At 43.9% G+C, this 22,813-nt stretch overlaps 1 protein-coding gene across 1 annotated transcript; it reads right to left on the reverse strand.

Annotated features, from left to right (window-relative positions):
- Window positions 1-272: 272 nt before the first annotated feature.
- LOC135548583 (integrator complex subunit 2-like) lies at window positions 273-22,566 on the reverse strand. Its single transcript, XM_064978335.1, has 25 exons — window positions 22,198-22,566; window positions 20,924-21,618; window positions 20,239-20,377; window positions 19,911-20,013; window positions 19,620-19,733; window positions 16,548-16,678; window positions 16,175-16,345; window positions 15,837-16,057; window positions 15,477-15,602; window positions 13,726-13,797; window positions 12,901-13,015; window positions 12,393-12,461; window positions 12,014-12,148; window positions 11,555-11,734; window positions 9,206-9,317; window positions 8,428-8,532; window positions 7,788-7,952; window positions 5,051-5,252; window positions 4,114-4,239; window positions 3,596-3,803; window positions 2,953-3,228; window positions 2,333-2,440; window positions 2,043-2,148; window positions 1,582-1,758; window positions 273-743 (listed from the first exon to the last, which is right to left on the reverse strand). The coding sequence occupies exons 2-25, from the start codon at window positions 21,214-21,216 to the stop codon at window positions 565-567; spliced, it is 3,633 nt and encodes a 1,210-aa protein (XP_064834407.1). The 5' UTR covers window positions 21,217-21,618; window positions 22,198-22,566; the 3' UTR covers window positions 273-564.
- Window positions 22,567-22,813: the final 247 nt, after the last annotated feature.

The following is a 22,813-nucleotide window of genomic DNA, read 5'->3' on the forward strand; positions in this document are numbered from 1 at the left end:
CCATCTGTAACTGGACATTTATAAGATAACTGTTCTCCAGAACCGAGAACGAAGAAAGTATCACCAATACCAGGTTAGTTTGTTGCGTTTTCCATTAACCAAGCAGTAACCTAGTATGGAAGCATTCACATATCAGTGTTTCTAACAGCAGCCAACATTGCTGCAGAGTGGAACGCAACTGCGCAGATACTGTAAGTGTGTAGTCTTGCATCACGCTCATTTGCAATATATGCGGTTGATCCTGCTGCCTGTGGCAATGTGATAACGATGAGTCTCAGTTTAAGTTTTTTTTAATACAAACAAGATGTACAATACAAAAACACTACATAATTCAAGGTTACCTGATCATTTCAAAAAAAACTTTTTTTTTTTGCTGAGAAAGAAGTCAGCTTAGAAAAATATTTTTACAATGGTCAAGAAAACAGACCTACAGCATATTGCATCTTTCATTACCTACAAAATACAGACATCTCACACTACAACATACACATTGAAAATAACACTCATATCTAAACGTACAGCCCTGCACCAGCCCCAGTGCTCTCTCCACCTGCAAGTCTCTGTCTATAGTCCGTGTTGGCTGGTGCTGATGATGTCCATGAAGGTGGCTTCTATGCGGTAGCAGAGCTGGACATCTGGGTCAGCACCACCCAGCTCCTCTGCTGCCCTCTGGGGAAGGCTCAGCTTGGACTTGTCCCCTCCTGGACCCACCTCCTGAGGCTTCACCTTCAGGTACTGCAGCCCTGAGGGAGGGAGAGAGAAGAGGGATGTTAGACTATACGGCTATTGATGCACCTTTATAAATGCTCATCTCTTGTTCAGTGCTCAGGTCAACTTCGATTCCAGGCAGTTGAATTGGATATACAGTGGTGCTTGAACGGACTGAAATTTGTGGAATCGACCACATCTCCGATGCAGTGACACTAATGAGTAAATCTGTACACGTGTTCATGGTCTTTTCCTATAAAATTAGATCCAACACTACTGAAAAAAAGACTATGGGAGCATTGCACCTAGAATGAGTTCTCTATTATGTAGAAAGAGGAGGAAGGGAAGAGCTACTAAGGTACACAGTAGTACATGTTGGTAGACAGAAGGTGCTCTTTGGTAAAAAGGGTAAATTGGTCATCAAAAAGAAAGGAGGACCAAGGCACTCTAATATAATTGATTAAAATGCCTTTATTAGTAAGGCATGTTCAATAGAAACAACGTTTTTAAAACTGACGCGTTTCGACTGCATGGCCTTCGTCAGGGAGTAACAGTTTTTAAAAACGTTGTTTCTATTGAACATGCCATACTAATAAAGGCATTTTAATACATTATATGAAGAGGCCTTGGTCCTCCTTTCTTTTTGAGTTCTCTATTATATTCCAAATCATAAAGAACATTCCATTACACTAACCGTGATAAAGGCTGATGGCTAAGGGCCGAGACACATTGGTTTTTATCAATAAATCATCATTTTTATCAACTTCCACAGCCCTCCAATACCTTCCTCTTCAGTTTCCTCCTCAATTCATGCCCCTTGGTTGGAGAGCGAGGTAGAGGCAGTGTTCCCTTTCAACACACACACACACTTACTGGTGATGAGCGGGTCGATGTCCCTGGTCTTGGTGGACACGTCAGAGGCACAGACCTGTCCCACCTGCACCAGCAGGGTCGCCACGTCATCGTAGAGTGGAGGGAAGGCCTGACAGAACGCCACCAGGCACGGCAGGGTAGGCATGAAGAAGGAGAAACGCTTGGCACGGGTCAGCACTGAGGGAGAACGATAGAGAGAAACATATGAACATCATGAACAGCAAGGAGGCTAGAACAAGCTGTACCTAGACCTAACAGTGGAAAAGGCTGTTATGAGTGATGACAATGCTGCACTAACAGAGACCCACCAGGAGATGGCACTAACATACCAGAGTACAGAGACAGGGAGACACTGCCGGTAGGACATGATGCAGTAGGGGAGGAAAAAGAGGGCCAACAATGACAGGGTAGAGATGGGGGAGGTGGAGAGTGATAGATGGATAAAGCGAGAGAGAGCTGACCTGTGAGCAGCGTGGCCATGACACTGACGGCCAGGCGGGCCACGCTGAGGGACTTGGGCAGGGCGTACTGGGTACACAGGTGGGACAGCAGCTGGATGGCAAAGATCTGTAGAGGGAGACAAGAACCATAGTTATTGCCAGTACTTTCTGTCCAGAGAGACAGGTTTCAGTAGAAATGTTGTTTCAACAGGCCAGGAAACAAATTGATGTAAAACACTGACAAAGGCACAGGGCTAATCTTGCTCAGCTTTGTGGGCTTGGATGCCAGACGAGGACACAGGGGGGCTCACCTGTTTCTCCAGCTGGGGCTGGGCCAGCAGCTCTGGGATGAAGTCCAGGCAGATATGGATGGAGGGGATGCCAGCTACGGTCAAGGGTAGCAGAGCTTGAGGGTAACCCTGAGACAGAAGGTGAGAGAAGAAAGGAGACAGAATAGAATGAAAGTAAAAAGAGGAGTGAAAAGCAGAGGGTAAGTAGTAGCTTTGACTGAGCTTCTGTCTTGCGATGTAAACACACAGGGTAGACGCAGCGGCAGCTTGTGTGCGCAGCACGGATCCAAGCAAGCAGGATTACTGCGACAGAGGGGCAGGATTGTGTTGATGAAGTGAAACATATGGCAGCTTCCTACTACTGGGACTGCTGCAGTCATTCAGGCTGCAGGACATTCCTTCCCCTCTCACGACTCACACACTGACAACAGCTCTTCTGTGGCACACGGGAGGACACATTCATAATCCCAGCCTGTAGACGCCATTTTGTTATGCTGTTTGTTATGACTAAATGCTGCCATGACGGGATCATATCTGTATTGACACTTTCAGACCTTGAAGCCTTATCGACAAAGGGGCTCGGGGTCCGTTTGGAATTTCGAAAAAAAAACATCACTTGTACGTAGTAGAACAGTGTTTACCTGGAAGTGCACCAGTTTGGCGATGTTGGGGTCAGCGATGAACATCTGGTGCAACAGACAGCAGATGAGACACTGCACCTCCCTCAGGTCACTGAGTAACCCCCCATCCGGCTCGCCTTCCCCTTCTGCTCTCCTGGCCCCCTCTTCCTGTTTGATGGGCCCGGGCGCAGCCCTCATGCTCTGGAGCAAGCTCTCAGCGTCAGCCCCTAGGGGCCCAGTCTGCACCTCTGAGGTGGGCAGACACACCTCCAGCAGGATCTGGACTGCAGCACTGTCCTGGAGTCAGAGAGAAGAACAAGACAGAGACGTAATGTGAGATTCTACCTACAACTGAAATGACTGATGTACTATACACTGTGTGTCTGTGTGAGTGGACACGTTTTACTATACTTGTAGGTACCAGAAGTCCTCAGAAGAACAGTAAGAGTAAGTAACAGTAAGAACACTAAAATTCTGATAAGTGAGGACATTTTGCAAGCCCTCGCTTGCCGAAAGGCTATTTTTAGAGTTAAGATTAGATTTAGGTTTAGGGAAAATAGGATTTTGAATGAGAATCCATTGCTGGTCCCCAAAAAGTCCTCACAAGTATAGTAGAGCTGTGTGAAAGAGTATGTATGAGTGGGTGTCTCTCCCACTGTGTTACCTGAGCGGCCAGCAGTGCGTTCTTCAGCTCCTCTCTGGTGACCTCTGGGGTGTCTGGCTGCCCAGCCTGTCCCAGGCCCAGGTTAGAGATGGTCTGGCTCTGCCGGTCAAAGTCCGCTGTTTCCTTCAGGTGGGAGTTGAGGTAGGCCTTGGAGGCCAGAAGGTAGCCATTCAGCATGTGGAGAACAATGTCCATCAGAGGGGGACACCTGAGGTAGGGACACAAAGATGTTATTTACTCATATAATGATGTAGGCTTCATTGTGTTTAAACAGGAAATATATTTAACAAATTCCAAGTCTACAATTTGCAAAACAATACATTGGGATTCAAATATATTGAGCCCTTCTCCAGCCCAAATTTGATCAAAATGTCTCCCACAGTATACTTTTGTGTGTCTCTCTGCACATTCCAGCTATAGACAGTTGGCAATCGGTTTTCCTGACCCTTGAAACTTCTTTCAGACCGTACACAAAGAAAAAGGTGCAACAGTAAAGATAACCATGTGCTGTAGCCTACCTGTAGACCCTTTGGTCACAGCGCAGCACGATGAGGGGGTCAACCATCAGGTCATTCTGAATATACCTCTGCTGCCTCAGCATCTTCACTGAGGGCTGCAGGGCATTCACCGTCATCACCCACAGCCTGGAGGAAAACATGGAGGAAAGAGAGCAGGGCCATGGTCAGTGGGGAGAAAATGTTTTCAGACAAAGTGCCCCAGTGATATATTACCTGAACTTGTCCAACACATTTTCATTTTATGTTGCAGAACGTTTTGCTACGCTGTGGACTTCTAAACACAGTCATAAGGTTTCTTTATAAGGATTATGTTACTACTAGCTATACAGTAGCCTGTTGCAGCAGATCTATTTTGTGATGATCAAATCTATTCAATTGCTAACACCTTTCAGTTTCCCATTGAAAACTCTAATGGTGCATTCAAGCAAGGACAAGCTTTCCTTTCAGACAGAGAAGCAGCTACTACCAGTTCTCTTCACACTGTTGTCTGTGTTCCCTCCTGCAGACTGTATGACATTAATCAAATGGTTCCCGTGAGAGGTCGACACTCCAACACCAGCGCTCCCTTCCAGCTTCATCACTCCTTCCTCCCCACAGGCCTCCCTCTGCACAGCACCATTCAATACCACCTCAGACGGTTGAAGAGGGGATGAGGAGGGGGGGAAAAACTATCTATTAGGCCCCAAACCCTAGAGAGTCCCCTCCCCTTTTCCTGCCCTGTCCTCGTTACAGAGCAGCTATCCGTGCATGCGGGGATTGATTAGTCCGCCTGCCTGCTCCTGATGACTGTAGCTCAGTGCCCGTGGAAACACTGGGGCACTGAGGGTCCACCCCCTTATCACCACCAGTGAAGAGACAGAAATGGAATTGAACATGAACTCCATCTCTGGTCGCGACATCCAGCAAACAAGCCCTTCCTCTCTATAATATTGCTGACCTGCGGGGCATGACAGTGTTGAGGACCATCCAGAGTTTGTTGAGGGTCTGGGGGATGCGTCGGGGGACACTGGGGCCCAGTAGCAGCCCCATGCTACCCGTCAGAGCCTCGGCGTAGGGGATCAGGTCTCCAGCTGACAGCAGGGTCAGGTGGTCCAGCATCCTCATAAGTCTGGGACCACTGGAGGGAACCTTCTGGAAGGCTGGGAGAGAGGGAGGAGAAGAAAAAGCTTTTAGTGAGAGAGTGGAGTCTTAAAAGGGCCAATCCTGGATTCTAAAAAAACTAAAAAGCGGGGACACCCAGGGAACTTGTTTTGGTAAACTGCTGAGTATGGCTGAACAATTTATCAAATGTACATACAAATTGCATATCCAATATCGCAAGAGATCCATATTTTTGGCAATATTTTGAAACACCAATCAGCCGCCTGTAACAACGGTTTTTATAGTTTACTCCGATTGTAGTTTCTCCCTCTAGGATGCTTTTCCACACAAACCAAGTCCCGCCCCCTGTCACTCACTCAAGCAGACAGCAGTTCTCCTCTCTGTAGATTCACTCTCAACAGAATCCTAACAAGAACGATGCTGCATACTTTGCTTCTTAAAAATAAATCCATTTTGTATTTATTTTACTATTAGTTTGTGTATTTTTTTTTGTGTTTTCTCCCCAATTTCGTGGTATCCAATTGTTTAGTAGCTACTATCTTGTCTCCTCGCTACAACTCCCGTATGGGCTCGGGAGAGACGAAGGTTGAAAGTCATGCATCCTCCGATACACAACCCAACCAAGCCACACTGCTTCTTAACACAGCGCGCATCCCAAAAAAAAATGGAGAAAAATGTTTGTGTATCTTGCCATCAGCAAATGCTAGTTAGACTTAGCAAGCTGCATGTGCCCAATTTTTGGGGCCGTTAGCTGCTAATGCTAACAATAAAAATCAAGCTATATGCACTGAATGAGATAGGGCAAATCTGGCTAACAAACTGTAGCTCTAATACAGTGGTGGTGTACATCAAAATGTTTGTGCTACAACATGTCTGAATCAGAGAGGAATAGCGAAGCATATTCTAAAATCTTTGTCTGAATGTAACAGCTATTAAAATCTAACTAGGGTGCCCTGGGAAAGAATGACCAATATTTAGGTTCCAGCCCCGTCACTACGCCTACCTGTCTTTTTCATTCATTGTCATGCCAAACACTGTATTCCAACCATATAATTAAAATAATTATTATATATGATTTCAACGGTTCATCCAAGTGTTTTTTAAATATTAGAAGTCAAAATCGCAATATTTAGTGCAAAATAAATAAAATAATTTGTGATTAGATGTTTTGCCCATATCATGCAGCCCTACAGCTGAGGGATGGTGCTGGAGAAATTAAACCTCTTATATTTAATATAGAAGTCCAAATATTTAAAAAATGTACAAATCCTAGACTGCCCTGTTAATACAGTTTATTTAGGGTTGGTTTCCCAGACACAGATCAAACCAAGTCCTGGACTAAAAAGCACTTTCAATGGAGATTTGTAGTCCAGGCCTAAAATGACTCTGGATTTGGGAAACTGGCCCAGAGTGTTAATAGATTGGCTTGATACAATCTAGTCTCCTTTCCTTCCACTCCACTGATCTGAAACCACAGGACAGCCTGAAGGTGATATAGCAGAGGTCAATCGTGAGGCTTGCTTTCACCTGTCCACTTACTTCACATCAATGTGGATGGAGGGAGCAGATGGCATGGGTAGAAAGGGAAAAAAGCAAGAGAAAGAGAGAGGGAGAGTATACACATCTCTCTAGTCTCAACTCCTCTCTCGCCTGCTCTGTTCTGCAGCTGATTCACTTAAAAGGTCAACCTCCCCAACAACAGAGGCTGTTAATATCACTATGACATAAAAGCACTGCTTGCATCCCAGGCTCTACTGAACACCACCAAGCCTCTGTTTTGCTGCAGTATAGGATCCCCTTTCTCCTTCCCTCTTTGTGTCCACTGTAATCCAGGAGACGGTCGCCTCTGGGCCTCCTCTTTCTCTTCCTTTCTAAAAACGGCTACTTTTCTCCATGGCACACTAGTGAAATTACTTACATAACCAAGAAACAAGCTCCAGGTTACGATTCAAATTTAAAGATTTTCTTATAAAGAAAATTTATTTTGTTTTTGATGGGGAGAATATTGGATTACATTTGCGTGTAGATAGATTATTTCCCTCCTAATCAGATGTAGTTTTCCAGATGAGATTAGAAGTGCCTTGGAGCTATGCAGCAGTAGTAGGTCTGATTCCCTGACAGTGAAAGTATTTGCGTCTCAAATTGCACCCTATGCCCTATAAAAGTAATGCATATTTAGGGAAAAGGGTGCCATTTGGGATGCAGCCATGATGATCTACCAGGGGGCTCCATCTCTCTATTAGAGGCCAATAGCAGCATGATAATCTGACACTGAAGCCCTTACTGCAGGATAACAACACACTTTTCATCACATGACCCTGTGTTTATCCCACTCACTATTACGGAGTCTATAACTACTCTTCTCCGTTGAGTCCCAACTTCCTTCCCAAAGCCCAACACTGCACATGACTCTTTATTGGCCTCTTATAGGGCTTCTTCAACAACTAGCCCCATAAAATCTGATGTAAACTCACCATTCCCAAAACTGTTCTCTCCACCCTAACCCCCATTCCCCACAACCTCCCCACTCCCTCAACCTCCCCACCCCAGTCCCCCAACCTCCCCAGTCTCACCGTCGTGGAGTTGTGTCTGGGAGTATCTACAGGTGTTAGAGGTGAGCAGCATCCTCCGGAGCAGAGGCAGGGTTCCTGTCACCTCCTCCTCACACACCCAGTCCTCAACCATACACAGGTGGGGGTAGTTAGTGGCCAGCAGCCGCAGCAAGGCCGAGTGGAGGCCTGGGGAGGGGGGAGGAAAGGAGAGGACACTAAAACAAACAAAGGAAAAGAATGCTGACCCTAAAGAAGGCTAATACACTGAAACAAGTTATACACACAGTGGCACAAATTAGCAGGTAAGAATGGCTTGCATCAGGTTGATGGTAGCCTACACTAAACACTGGCTACCAGGCAAATAGGTGCCTAACTAAACTTGCTGGAGCACCAAAAGAGAAAGTGTAGTAGGTTAATCAGTAGGCTAACTAGTTGCTTTCGTAACATTAACTGGTAAAAAATATAATAAATTACAAGTTACAAATTATACACTTTTGACTCCCTAAATGGTCTGGGTACACTTTGCATATACATAGAATCTACGTTGATGGGGCTTTAAATATGACCGATTAAAAACAATGTCAATTCAAAAGACACTCCAACCCCTACTTACTGTAATAATTATGTACTTAGGGATACCCTGTACATTAGATGTACTTACCACCCAACTCCTGTTGCAGGCCCTGGGCCTGGGTGATGAGGTATTTGATGGGGATCTGGTCCATGAGTATGGCAGAGTACGACTTGGGCTTCCTCTGCATCAGAGCTGAGGAGAGAGGAGAGGTTGATTTGGCCCTGCTGTCTATTTAAAAACACCCTGTGTGAGTACTACCAGAGTGGGGTGATTCTTCACTGAAATGGCTTCAATAACAATGCTGATGGGCATCATATTATTCCTTCCTGAAGGGTGCAGCAGCACAACAATTAAGAGGGGAGCATATGTATAAACTAACACAGACGTAAATGAGGACTAATGAAGGGAGGGAAGACCTTACCATCCAAGAAATACTGACTCTGCCAAGTCATTCAGTCCAGTAGGTAACACCACCCCTGGACATTATACTTGGCTGGTTATTGAGAATAAATGGAAGCTTGAAAGAAAGCCAAGCCAGCCAAGCCAGGAGGGGAGAAAGGAATCCCCCATAGCAACACACAGTTTCCTAGTAGCTTAACAACAGAGGACAAAGCCTGCCTTTTCTCTTGGTTCCCTGACACTCTCTTTCTCTCTGTCCATTCCAAACACAGCATAGCTTCTTCAATGGAGAAGACAATGAAAGTGCCTGAGTGGAGGAGAAGAAAAAGCAGCAACAGGGTGGCTAGGAGAGAAGCCAAGGGTGGCTGAAAGAATGAAGTTCAGGAGTAACATACACTATGGTACTTGTATTTATCAGGGTATCCCCATGGTACATACCCAGGAGGAGATCGTGTAGGATACATACCCAGTTGTTTAGTGTTGGACAGGAGAGCCTCCTCATAGGACAGAATATAGTAGAGGATGAGGAGCTGTGTGGTGATGCTGTATCTGGAACGCACCGCTCGACCACCCTCTCCCTGCCAGAGAAAGAGAGAGACCGGGGGGAGACAGATAGAGAGTGAGATAGAGGAGGAGAGAAAGAGAGGGAAGAGAGAGCAGGGAGAGACAGAGACGAGGAGAGGTCAGGGGCAGGTCGCCACAGAGTGTTCTACACTGCAGGGCCAATGGGCTACTAGCGACAAATGGCCCTCTCTCTGACCTTCTCAGGCAACCAAGGCGGAATAAAAGAACAAAGTGGATGGCAGGACATGAATACGGCGTTGCTGATGTATGACATCGTTAAATATCATGTCAGTGGCTGCAGACAGCCCAATAGACCACGGAGACTATAATGATATTAAAGGCAATTTACTCCCAATGGCCTCTAAACATAACGAATGGTCAGATTAATTGAAACGGACCAACTACCATTTAACGTGAATATTTTACATGGTGGCTTTGTATCGCTGCTTGCTTTTAAATGTGCACCATGCAGTGATTGTGTCAAACCTGGTTTTATCTCCATAGCATGTACAACCTGTTTGAGCAATCTATATTTTACAGCATGCGGGGGGATGGATACATTTATATATTTCAGGCTGTTAAGAGCTAGTTTGATCTGTCTGACATGTTTTTCTCATTAATTAGCCGTTGATGGAAGGGGTTTTGACCCCTTGCACTGTCTCCACATTTAACTGCCTTAAAATTCAATCTAAAAATGGATTCAATTCGATTTTTTCCTCCAACCGATCTAAAACAACCTACTCCACATTTTCAAAGTGACATTTATTTTATAGAACATTTTCCAAATTAATAAAATAAAAGACCCCTGGGTTAACACTTAGTGGAAGCACCTATGGCAGCCATAATCGATATTCACATAATAATCAGAAATTCCCTTGACCACGCCCATAGATAGTGTTTGGGGAAAAACACTTTCCTCGTGACCATCAGTGCAAAATAAGAGCCAACTTCGTCAACAATTATACAGAAATAACAAAACACGCCGAAAAGCTGCTGTATTCTTTCAATGTACACATAACGGCAGGGTAGCCTAGTGGTTAGAGCATTGGACTAGTAACCGAAAGGTTGCAAGTTCAAACCCCCGAGCTGACAAGGTACAAATCTGTCGTTCTGCCCCTGAACAGGCAGTTAACCCACTGTTCCTCATTGAAAATAAGAATTTGTTCTTAACTGACTTGCCTAGTAAAATTAAAACCAGGTTAAAAGTCCCAACCTACAGTTCGAAATACTCCCATGTAGGGAAATGGAGCCTGCAAGAAGATCCCTGTGGCTTCAGGCTACTCGGTGTGGGAAATGTGGGGACGCTGTGTTCAACTAGGCTACACGTAGCTGTGTGTGTGGAAAACATTTAATCACAGGCAATACTTTTAACTTGTTCAGTCTGTTTAACTCCACTCACTACTTGTAGGATCATATTAAATAAGATTCTAGCAACCTTGCACTACTCTGAGGGCAACAAATCTATTGTTTTTGTATAAATTGCTCAAGCTCAGTACATTTGGTTGGGAAGCATTGATGGAAAGCAACATTCAAACATTGCCTCTGATTTTCAAGATTTACGTAAGGACTGCGACTGGACCATTCAGCACCTCTTGGCAAGCCATCCTTGTCTTCACCAAGGAAATGTAATTGTCCCGCTGAAAAATAAAACTATCCCAAGATGATTTTTTAAAATGTTTACTTAACCTTTATCTAACTAGGTTAGGTTTACAGGAAAGGACCGTTGGTTTTCCTCTTACTTTTTACCTGGGCTTTGCTACTTTCATATTTATTTTGATGCTGACAAACTCCCCAGTCCCTGCTAGTGACGAGCATACCCATAACATGATGCTGCCACCACAATACTTGAAAATTAAGAGGGTCACCAACAATGCATTCACTCCACATTATTGGCCTGTATGACTAAATTAAAAGTATGAAGCCTGTGTAAAAAAAAAAACCCACTCCAAATCTATTCTGTTGGCAACAAGGCCGTTAAGTAATACTGCACGACAAAGGAATTCACTTTTTGGCCTAAATTAAAAACTACAGGTTTGGGTGAAAACCCTATGCATGTTCAAGTATTGTGGTGGCATCATCATGTTATGGGTATTCTTGTCACTGGCAGGGACTGGGGAGTTTGTCAGCATCAAAAAAAATATGGAAGGAGCAAAGGCTAGGTAAAAAGTAAGAGGAAAACACACCCCAGTCTTTAGAAAACCTTACCCCCTGTGTGTGTGTGTGTTACATGCGTGTTTAAAAACTCATTCACCCCTGCAGTGGAGCCTTGGTAGATGGTGAGGATCTCCTGCTCAGTGATTGGCTGGTTGGTGGCCTCAGGGTTGGCCTTGGAAGCTGGGGTCAGGATGGAGTTGATGTACACGTCGATGAGGGGCAGCAGCTGGGTGTGGAGCGGGGTGGATGTCTCACACAGCTGCCTGTAGATCCAGTCCTATTGGAGACATGGAATTCAACAGTATTAATGTGTATATTAATATGTATTTGTTGTATAGACTATTGTACCAAAAAGGCTAGTACCAGTAAACAGTTCAACTATTTCTCAGGTGTAAGTGCTCTTTCCCATATCTGCTTTTATTAGCAAGTGGAATTCACCATGCTGCTCACCAAAGCCACAACCCTCATTCATTGGAAGTAACCAGTAGATGAAGCCATGAATGAACAGAAAAAACATGAGGCCAATAACAGAACCACAGACTGGAATACGGCCTACCTTGATGGAGACCTTGTGCTTGGTGAAGGCTCTGCTGCGGAGCAGCTGGTAGATACAGTGGATGGGCAGGAAGCCTGTGATGTTGGCACTCAGGTTGTTGGTAACCGCCACCCTCACAGCGTGGGCAGTGACCACCTCGACAAAAATCAATACAGTTTCAATACACCTGGCTACGGATGGAGGATCAAATCAGTTCAAACACAAAAACATGAATAATGAAACAAGTTGAAAATTTGAAATAGGTAAATCATTATAATTACTGAAATGTTGAAATAATATGGCACTGTATAGCAAATATACAACATGTAAATCATAAAGAAATATGCTATCTAAAAAGATTAGGCTAACTGTGGACAAATGGTATATGTGGCTGAAGTACCTGCTCAGTGAAAATCTCCTGGGTAAAGATGGTCTTCATTTTGCTCAGAGAGCTGGGCTTAATTGCAATCTGCAGGGAAGAAAGGGTGGCATTTACCAAGAGATCAGTTTAGACTGGTATCATTTACAGAAGGATCAGTTAGACTGGTATCAACCAAGGGAGTTGCTTTTATTGCAGCCAGTACCTAGTGAAAACATCCTGAGGGCAATGAATGAACCTGGCAGTTAATAATTCCACTCTATTCATATTGGATAACAGAAATTCTACATGACAAAAGCAGAATGGATTCAGTGCCGACAGCCTAGGGTGAGAATAAAATTCAATACAACCAAATTACATTGCACCCTCTTTCTCTGAGAAATGAAGTGACAGCAAAAATAACTCAACACAACAGTCAGTGTATTGGCAGGCAGCCCTCTGTTTGTAGGCTCCCTGCATAGCTGAAGTGGAGGAAGTACAACAGTTAGCCACTCTCCCTCTGACTGGACTATCGATCCCTCCACCTTACCTTCATCCCCAAAGTGGAGCAGACCAGCTCGATGATGGCGCTGAGCTGGTTGCTATGGAAATACATGGCAACCAGTAATAGCATCTCTCCGAAGGAAGCGGCGACCCCTGCAGCACTGTACACACAATAGTGTGTGAGAGAGGGAGAGAGAGAAAAAAAGGGGGTCAGGAGAGAGAGAGAGATTTAAACCGACGGCTTACAATGCATCTTAGAGGACAGCGCTTTAATAAAATGATTATGCCCAGCTATATTAGACACCCCCCTCCTCTGGCCTAGTGTCCCCTCCACGGCGCCGGGCAACACTCATTTACCATCCCAGAGGGGGAGTTGGGCTGCTACAGTGATAACTCATGGTTCAATGAAGGGCTTATTACATTTTTAAAAGCCTGTCGGGGCCTCCCGGGTTTGTTCCCCCTTCCAGCCCAAATCCCCCCCTCATCCATCACCACCCACCCTGCCTCGCATCCCTGCACTGTTTGTTTTGAGACGAGCTCTGTCTGGCCTCAGCCTTTCTCCTACCAGAGAAAAACAGGGAACTGTGACGGGAACTGGGGGCATGACAAAGACTCAGGGTACTTTTTTGTCAGACATTGTTACATTCTGAGCCTGTTTAACTGGAAGACAATTGCTGAATGTCGAGAGACATATGACTCATGTCATCATGACCATTTTGGAGGTTTGCTAATGAAATCTCCATATCGTGTGAAATGATTGCACTGATTGAAGCGCAATCAAGGAAAACTAAAGTATATGAAAGAAAATACATACCGTTTGAACCCAGGTCTGATGTCTATTATCACATAAGGACCAGGCCACCATCCTCACCTCTCAAAGTACTCCTCTTCTTTGATCATCCAGCTGAGCCACATCACCATCAGCTGCTCCTGCTCCGGGGTGCTGCAGGAGAGACACAATATCACACAACACCGTCACGTAGCCACAGATACCACTCAGTATAACGCTGCAGAGAAGCCACCTGTTTAATCTGGCTCTGTTAACCTAGCGAGAATCTTTCTGCCATCTGCTTGGTACTAGATACAAAGACTACTGTTAGCCTTTCACTGTCACATTGACACATTAGATCAGAGCTGTGAATACTTTGTACTGTGTTCGTTTGTGTGATTTTTATACTAGCAGGGCTCAACATTATCACTTGTCCAGGACAAGTTTTAAAAAGTCAGACAAGAATAAATAGATTTAAGTTGTTGAATCACAATATCAAACAATTACTCCGATCAGAATTGGATCAAAGGCCAACATTGGAATAATATTAAAATCGACTTTTAATGTACATAAATAAAAATGCCTACGTGCATATTAGCTACAGCCTCTCATGTCCAAACCTTATGTTAACATGAGAGATGCTCCAGACAATGTAGCCAAATTTGAATTACTTGTAATTATATAAATATAGGCTGAACGCCAGTCATGTTTGACAGATATAACGAAGGATAATTAACATTAAACACCTAAAGGCCTGATTCGGTCAACAAAGCAGGCACGTTACTTCAGATCAAGTGGTCACAAGACTGGAAGGTTAAGGGTCGTGCCTGTTGAGCACCGCACATCACCCACCTTGAATCTGAGTGGAGGCGGTGAGCATTTTAAAACGATTCAACCATAAACGTAATTGTTTAAAATCTAGACGTTTTATGTCATTTTATGAAGCATGTATTACCTTGTTTTAAAGTAGCCTAGCCAAAATACAACCAGAGAAATGTTGAGGGAATTATTTTAGAAACCAGCATTTTTCTCATGTTCTATGGGTTTTCAAAATCAACATTATTTTATTGTCCAGCAGCCAAAGACAATGTCATCCATATTAGAAACCCATGCTAGTTGATACATCTTTAGAGCTCCCCTCAGTCTCCATTCGTAATGGAGATTTTCATCTCTGTCACATGAAACCACTTGCACCTGCCATGCACTTTTGAGAACGGTGTTTTCCCGCTAATTGCAAGTTTTGGAACATTCGCACATACCCTACATGTGCACATTGTTCAGCTTATAATATGAAGAAATACATGTTAAGTTGATCGGTTGCATCAGCCTCATTGCTAAAAAATAAAAATAAAATACAATTACGTGCATTGGTTGTATTAATTTTGGATCCATAGAGGGAATTATTTTGTTATTTTATAAAGAGAAAGTATTTGGTTGTAATTGTAGCCTAATGTTGTAATATTATATAAGCTAACAAGGGTGGCCAACTATCCTCCAGGAGAGCCTTTAAATGGGAGTGTTGTATTTTGAGACTGGCTTGAATATACAAAGAAGCCCATAGGCAGAGTGTAGCCTTCATTTCTGTCTGATTCTCGATGGTAAAAAAAAAGATAGCAATGCATTTTAAAATTGTGTTACAGACCATTTAACATTTTGAAAAGTATAACTTTTTTTTTTATATATATATTTTATATCTGTCCTTCTTGTCCTAAGGACAAGTGGCTAAAAAAGTTAATGTCAAGCCCTGCCCTCTCCTCCCAACCATTTAATGTGTTGAACGCGTCAGTGTCATTCTTTCTTGACGTGTGTTTTTACATGTCAAATTCATATATAGATGCTGCTCGTGGTCATACCTCACGAGTGTGGGGAAGGCCAGTAGTTTACAGAAGGACAGAGAGACAAATCGAACCCCAGCTGGAGTGGCCGGGGGTCGACTGGTCATGAGCTGGAGGAGCTGCTCTGCCTCCTCATCAGTGGGCCTGTCAACGGGGGAAAGACACACACATTACTCCAACATGTCACAAACACACACAATTACAAAGACACCGAAATCTTACAAAGGTTAATTACATCCTTTAAAAATAACTCACCCAAGGTACTAACTCCCCGATCATGAAAATAATTCATGAACATTTCAAACAGTGGAACTATCAGACCATCTGTGCTATCACAACTGATCTCCCATCCCTCTCCTCCTCCTCCGTGTCACCTACCTGAGTCCTGCGATGCCCATGAGGGCACAGTAGAGTCTGAGCAGGGCGGAGGCCTTCACCACGTGCTCCTCCCGGAGACCAGAGTACCCAGAGCTGCTCTCTGCGTCCTCCACACTGTCGTTGGGCTCGTGGGTGCTGCGCGACCGGGGCAAGATGGCCACCAGCTCCAACAATAGCTGCCTACGCATCTGCCACAGCACAGAACTGCTCTCACGCTTCCTCTGAGGGAGGGGAGTTTTGTAAGAGAGTAGAAGGTATTGGTGAGACCTGTGTGTGTGTTTGAGGAGCAGAATGTACATTTGTATCGTTCAAATCTCATTGTAGGCAGTGTTCTTCACCTGTTGTCCGTTGCGTATGAACATGCTGAACCAGGTGCGTACTTTCCCATTGGTGCCCAGCAGCAGCCCACTGACGTAGGACACCAGAGGGCTGACTGCATCATCGGCCGTGTCAGGCTTATAGTCCAGGGTCAGGGCCACACCCAGACCTGGCAGATGACACTCCTCCACCTGGGGAGGACAAACACACAGTGGACAGGACAGCAGGACAGTTTTCACCAGGGCAGCAAACAGCAGTGGCATTTGCACAGCTCTACGGTTTAAGAGCCGAGTTGTACTGTGCTGGCCCGGTTACAAATCCACCCTAGTTGCTGGAAAGGACAAATGGTTAATGTACGACAGTGTGAAAAAAGCATAAGAGAGATGGACTCACCACCATGGCTCTGATGTTGAGTGCCTGGGAGGGGTTCATCTGACACAGCTGTCTCAGGGCCTCTGTCCTGCGTCTCCCTCCCATGCTCTCCTCATCCTGACGCTCCCCGTTCTTTATCAGGCCCCTGCACACTGAACACACCACAGATATCAGTTACATGCTATGCGGAGAACAGTTCTTTTCTGAGGATGTGTTACATTTTATTATCAAAACACTATTTTACAAATACATCTGTATGAAATCCGTACAAATAATAAAAAAGTTATGGAATAATGGGATTTGACTGATGAAATTTGATTTTGATAATACATTTTCATGTTTGGGTTATTCAAATCATTTGTTGTTATTAATAATAACAGAGGATATGTAAGATGCATGAAAACAAGCCATTGTTCCATGTTTATAACCTTCTCTCAAGGATCTTTAACAATTGTTCTTTGTCCCGCCAGAGCATTTTCTTTGTCTGTTTGCTTCACCTTCAATGTCTGCAGCAGTGCATTATGCCATAGTAGACAGACTGCTTACAGAAATCCAATGAGGCATGGAATCATTACTCATTTATTTGTAAATAAGATCTCATAGCTCTCAAAAGCACATGCACTTTAACAGGGCTTCTCTTTTTGACCGGTTATTCACTGTAGCTGACAGTTTAAAAGACTAAATGTTTATGGCCAACTGAGACATGCACTAAAACTAGTGCATGATTAGTGCTGTTTGAGGTCGGTTTGGTTTTGGCTCGATTGTTTAAAAAATAATAACGGTTTTCGATTTCAATAAAAAATATTTAACATTATTTTAGAGCTTCCCTCAGCCATCACCTGCCTTTTTTGCTGACAGAGTGAGTGGAATGCTGTAACGCAGAATAAAACAATTAGAGCACCATTATGGTAGTTAATGCCCATTACGGCTTATCACTTATTAACCATAACATATTCACATTACCGACTTTAAATCAAACATTTCGGTTGTGTATATTACTTATTTGATGACTATTATTTTTCTATCCTTAAAAAGCAACTAGGCAAGTCAGTTAAGAACAAATTCTTATTTATAATGACGGCCTCCTGCAGGGATTTTGCCTTTTGGTAGGCCGTCATTGTAGGCTGTCATTAGCTAACTGAAACTATTTTATCTTCCATCTCCCCTATTTACAAAGAATTGCATATGCCATAAAAGACTCAAGAAGACCAAGTTAGTTACCACTTCATGTTCAAATTGTATTGGTCACACACACTTGTTTAGCAGATGTTATTGCGGGTGTAGTGAAATGCTTGTGTTTCTAGCTCCGACAGTGTGAGTGTGTGTGTATAGATATATAGGACAAAACACACATCACGACAAGAGACACCACACTTCTACATAAAGAGAGACCTTAGACAACATAGCATGGCAGTAACACATGAAAACAGCACGGTAGCAACACAAAACATGGTACAAACATTATTAGGCACAGACAACAGCACAAATGGCAAGAAGGTAAACAACAATACATCATGCAAAGCAGCCACAACTGTTAGTAAGAGTGTCCATGATTGAGTCTTTGAATGAAGAGATGGAGATAAAATGGTCCAGTTTGAGTGGTTTTTTGCAGCTCGTTAGTCGCTAGCTGAAGCAAACTGAAAAGAGGCAGGAATGTGTGCACTTTGGGGCCCTTTATCTCTGTGCTCCCTATTGAATGAGTCATACTATTTAGCTAGGCTAGTAGTCGCTAGTTGGCTGACAAAATAATTGTACTAGTTCTTCAAAGTAGATAAGGCATACTTTCAAGACTGCTTATTACCAACTACTTTAACAATCAATCTGGTAGAGCTACCTCACAAACTCTTTCTTTCGTCGTGGTGTTGTCATTCCGCTCTCATGCTGTCTATATCTGCCTCTGTCCATGGCAGTAACGAACATGCGCAATGGATTATGCTCATTGTAGTCAATTACCAGGTTTCTGCGCTGAACTAAGTTTAATATTTGCCTAATGAAGACGACATCTTCCAAGCGTCCCACATAGTTATTTCTCTCATTAATTATTTGATTTCTCTAGAGAAACGGCATGTTGAGCTCACAAAAAAAAGTATACTTAAATGTTATTCAAGTAATTGAACCAGCGTCGGTCAATTAGTTGTTTTATAACCCCAAAAAATAACGACTTCAGTTAATCGCTCAGGACTAACTGAAACTATTTTATCTTCCATCTTGCCTACTTACGAAGAATTGCATATGCTATAAAAGACTCAAGAAGACCAAGTTAGTTACCGCTTCATGTTCCAATCAAATTGTATTGGTCAAAATACACGTGTTTAGCAGGTGTAGCGAAATGCTTGTGTTTCTAGCTCCAACAATATCTAACAACTTCACAACATATACCTAAGACACACAAATCTAGGTAAAGGAATGGAAGAAGTAAATATGCTGGGAAAAGTTATGCCTCACACTTGATGCCTCAAGACAGGGCCCATTTCCCGCCCATTTATCTGAAAGAGGCCAATTCCAATAGCAAGCCATGAGGATTCACTAATGTTCAGCGCTATGTGATGTCTGCCGACTGACTGCTTCCTTCTCGCTGACCTCGCTAATGCAAATAGGCTATTGACTCAGGCCTGACCCCCTGGTTGATAAGAAGGCACCAGAGGCTGTTAGCAGAGCTAGATCTTCATAATGTGTCTCTCAAAGCAGAGAACACACACACACTCTGGGCCAGTAGCAATACAATCATACTCATCTATATAAGGAGTACACATTAATCTAGTCCTCTGGGGCTGAAACGTTGTCCAATTACAAGGGGAAATACCTAACTGGGTGAAGAAATGTGGAATAGGCAGTCAATGTCAATAATTATCTGCCTAGAATTACAACGGGATCTATACAGACACTGATTATTCTATTAGATTAAATATACTCCACCTATAGACTAGGATCAGCTTGCCAAACATATGTGGGCCGCAGGCTCAATAAAACCAGCTAATCAACTAATGCGGTTGGTAAAGCTAAAAAAAAATTGTGCAACATACTGTAACAGTACAAACATAAAATATATATTTATTGTTAATTTTCGTAGACATTTTGCATCGTTCACCCTACCTTCATTAAAGCTGTCAGGGACGTTGGCAACCAGCAGGCACAGAAACCAGTCACCGTTTCTCACATGCAGCAAAGCCTCTGCCACGTCTATGATGGGCAGCAGAGAGGGCAACTCTGAGGACAAGAGGAGGAGGGGGGCTGCAGACATCAAACTTGGCAGTTCCGTGCAAAACCAGTTATTTGATCTGAGAAAAGCTTCCAAATCAAAATCAGAGAAATTGCTGATTCTCAAATATGTTTTAGAAAACTGTCATTTCCACATAATGAGGTATTTTCTATTGACGCAAGTACCTGCTTGAAGTATACAGAGAACATCTGCAACTTCTTCCAGGTAAACAGGGCTCTCAAATAGCTCAGAGGACTTCAAGAACCATTCCCCATTGGAATCAGACACCTGTAAGACAAAACAGACAAATTAACAACACACAAATATACACAAAATTGAGTATGATAAACTGGACGCTTGCTAAAGGCAGGGCCACGTGATTCAGTTGGGCGCTACCCATTGGTGGTGGAGGTGGTGAGCTTCCCCCTTGCCTGGTAAAGTGCTTTGAGGGCCTGTAAAAGCACCATACACATGTTAAACTAACCCCGTGGGAAGCAGTGAGATGACTGTTACCTTGTTCATGATGGCCAGTAGTTCACTGAGTGCCAGCCTGAGTCTCCTGAGAGGGTCACTGTGTTCAAACTCCAGGGTGAGGCCATGCTGCAGCTGAGACACCAGGATGCTCTCTCCATTAGAGCCACCCGCCTTGTGCCTGTCAGAGGGGACACCACCACACCAGAACAATCAGTATCTCCGATCCACTAAGGCTGGGACAACACCAGTATCGCAATGCTAATATTGCGATACTTGTTGGTATCGTGGCAAGGAAAGAAAACACAAAGCGGATTTAACTTCTTTAGGAAAACAGCCCTAATGTTGAAAACAAATCATTGTGTTGTCATCTGGTCACATGTATTTATTTTCTAAGCTATAGCCACAATATTTTACATGCAGCAGATGTTTAAAGGACCAAAGAGTCTACTTCATGTTTTCAATTTTTGCAATGGAATAATATTGCGATACTGGTCCTGACCCTACCATCCACACAACTTGCTAAACAAAAGGGAGATTCAAAAAATATGTATTTGATTTTGATTTTCCAAGTTTATTTACAAAAGGCAAAATATGAGGCGAGTCATATTACTAACCAAACACATCTACTCGACCTGTATAAGTTGTTTACTTGAGTTGAGTGTCCTTGAGTGTAATAATACAGTTAACTAGTGTCTCTGTCTCTGAGATCATTCAAAGGGATTACCTGAGTTGCTGCTCCTTCCTGGCATCCTGCTCCAAAGCATGGAAATCGACAGACAGGAGGGCCACAATGGAGTTGACAGCCTCCACCCCGGAGAGCAGGCGCAGGATGAGCTTCTTGTCCTGGGCCCAGGACTGGCTCTGGTCGGCTGGGGCACACAGAGCCATCCGAACCAGGCAGGGCAGCAGCAGCCTCAGCTCTGGGTCACTCAGGGCAGCCAGACGCACCACATCCACCTTCTGCATGGCCTCAAAGGCATATGGGCTGACAAACTGCAGCCCTGCACTTTCTGACATCTCTGCTGGTAGTCTGGGACTGGGTCCACACCTCTCTGCTGGTAGTCTGGGACTGGGTCCACACCTCTCTGCTGGTAGTCTGGGACTGGGTCCACACCTCTCTGCTGGTAGTCTGGGACTGGGTCCACACCTCTCTGCTGGTAGTCTGGGACTGGGTCCACACCTCTCTGCTGGTAGTCTGGGACTGGGTCCACACCTCTCTGCTGGTAGTCTGGGACTGGGTCCACACCTCTCTGCTGGTAGTCTGGGACTGGGTCCACACCTCTCTGCTGGTAGTCTGGGACTGGGTCCACACCTCTCTGCTGGTAGTCTGGGACTGGGTCCACACCTCTCTGCTGGTAGTCTGGGACTGGGTCCACACCTCTCTGCTGGTAGTCTGGGACTGGGTCCACACCTGAGAGACTGGACAGAGTGGTTTCTAGTTGATGCTGTCCTGATGCTCCAGCTTAAAAGTGGAACTATTTGTAGCTTGGCATTCAATTGACTTGCTTCAGAAGTGTATGTTGCTTTGAATTTGAAGCTTCAATGATAGTGTTTTCCATGCAGTCATGTGCACAAAAATACTTTTGCATCCTTAGTTTATCAGCAGGTTAGCCAGAAAGCTGGTGACTTATTCAGGAACAGGCTGTGAATAAAATGCATTGCTAACAAGTCTACTAGCTAAGCTAAACTCGCTTTGTGCTGACTTCTTAGCTAGCTAACGTTACAACACGATCACAAAACACTTCCTGATGATTTTAAGAGCAGGGAGCTTACCTAGTTAGTTAAACTAGTTTACATTAACATGATTTCAGGATTAAAGAAATGGGGCTAATGGTAACATAACTAGTAGCTAGCTAGCTACCTTGCTAGTTAGCTCAGTCAGCAACAGCTTGATAAGCTAGCCTAGTATGTCTGAAGGTGGAGTTCTTTAAATATAACGTTAATGTTACCATTAATCGATAATAAAACACGTGTCAACCGGTATAAATGTAACATTACCTTCTCTAGGGATGTGTCAACGAAGGAATGTAGCCTTTAGGACGTCAAACCTCTCACTCACGTAGCACAACAGCCACTCGTATGCATTCGCTGTATCCGTATTTCTGCTCCTAACAGTTAGCTAACGTAGCTAGCTCGCGAACTCTGACAGTCTCATTCTTACGAATCTGTCTGTATAAAGTAATTCAACCTATGTTCAGATAAATAAATATTTACAATATGATCACAATAAATGAATGTACATAAGTGACTACTTCAACATAAAAGGCTATATGGGCAGATGTGGGCAAAATGTTCAGCCACCACGGCTAGCTAGCAGAGTGCCTGGGAGTAGCTAGCACTAGCATTACTAGCATGCATTGGGGCGCTCCGCGTGCACTTTTTTGTCAGACTGCTGCTCTACCCCCCTGGATGACAGCCAAACAAAACCATGGTTGAATAAAGGAACAATACGTTATCTTTTAGCAACTGTTTTACAAAAGTCTATAATGCTTTTTCCCCTCTGATTATTCTACAGGGTTGAATGATTTTGTTCCAGTGCAATATTGTCTTGCGCCAGCGCACACTGATGTTGAATCAGGTTAGAACTGGGCTAGAATAAAACCCTGCACAATCG

The sequence above is a fragment of the Oncorhynchus masou genome, chromosome 11, assembly GCF_036934945.1.
Source record: "Oncorhynchus masou masou isolate Uvic2021 chromosome 11, UVic_Omas_1.1, whole genome shotgun sequence".
In the NCBI taxonomy this organism is placed as follows: Eukaryota; Metazoa; Chordata; class Actinopteri; order Salmoniformes; family Salmonidae; genus Oncorhynchus; species Oncorhynchus masou.

What these genes read in the sequence shown, in the direction of transcription:
- LOC135548583 (XM_064978335.1), bottom strand. Translation starts at nt 21,216, where the DNA reads ATGTCAGAAAGTGCAGGGCTGCAGTTTGTCAGCCCATATGCCTTTGAG. An exon ending in GCTCCACTTTGGGGATGAAG is followed by an intron (nt 12,462 to 12,900) that starts GTAAGGTGGAGG and finishes TCTTCCCTGCAG; the next exon opens with ATTGCAATTAAGCCCAGCTC. An exon ending in CCTGCAACAGGAGTTGGGTG is followed by an intron (nt 7,953 to 8,427) that starts GTAAGTACATCT and finishes CCCCCTCCCCAG; the next exon opens with GCCTCCACTCGGCCTTGCTG.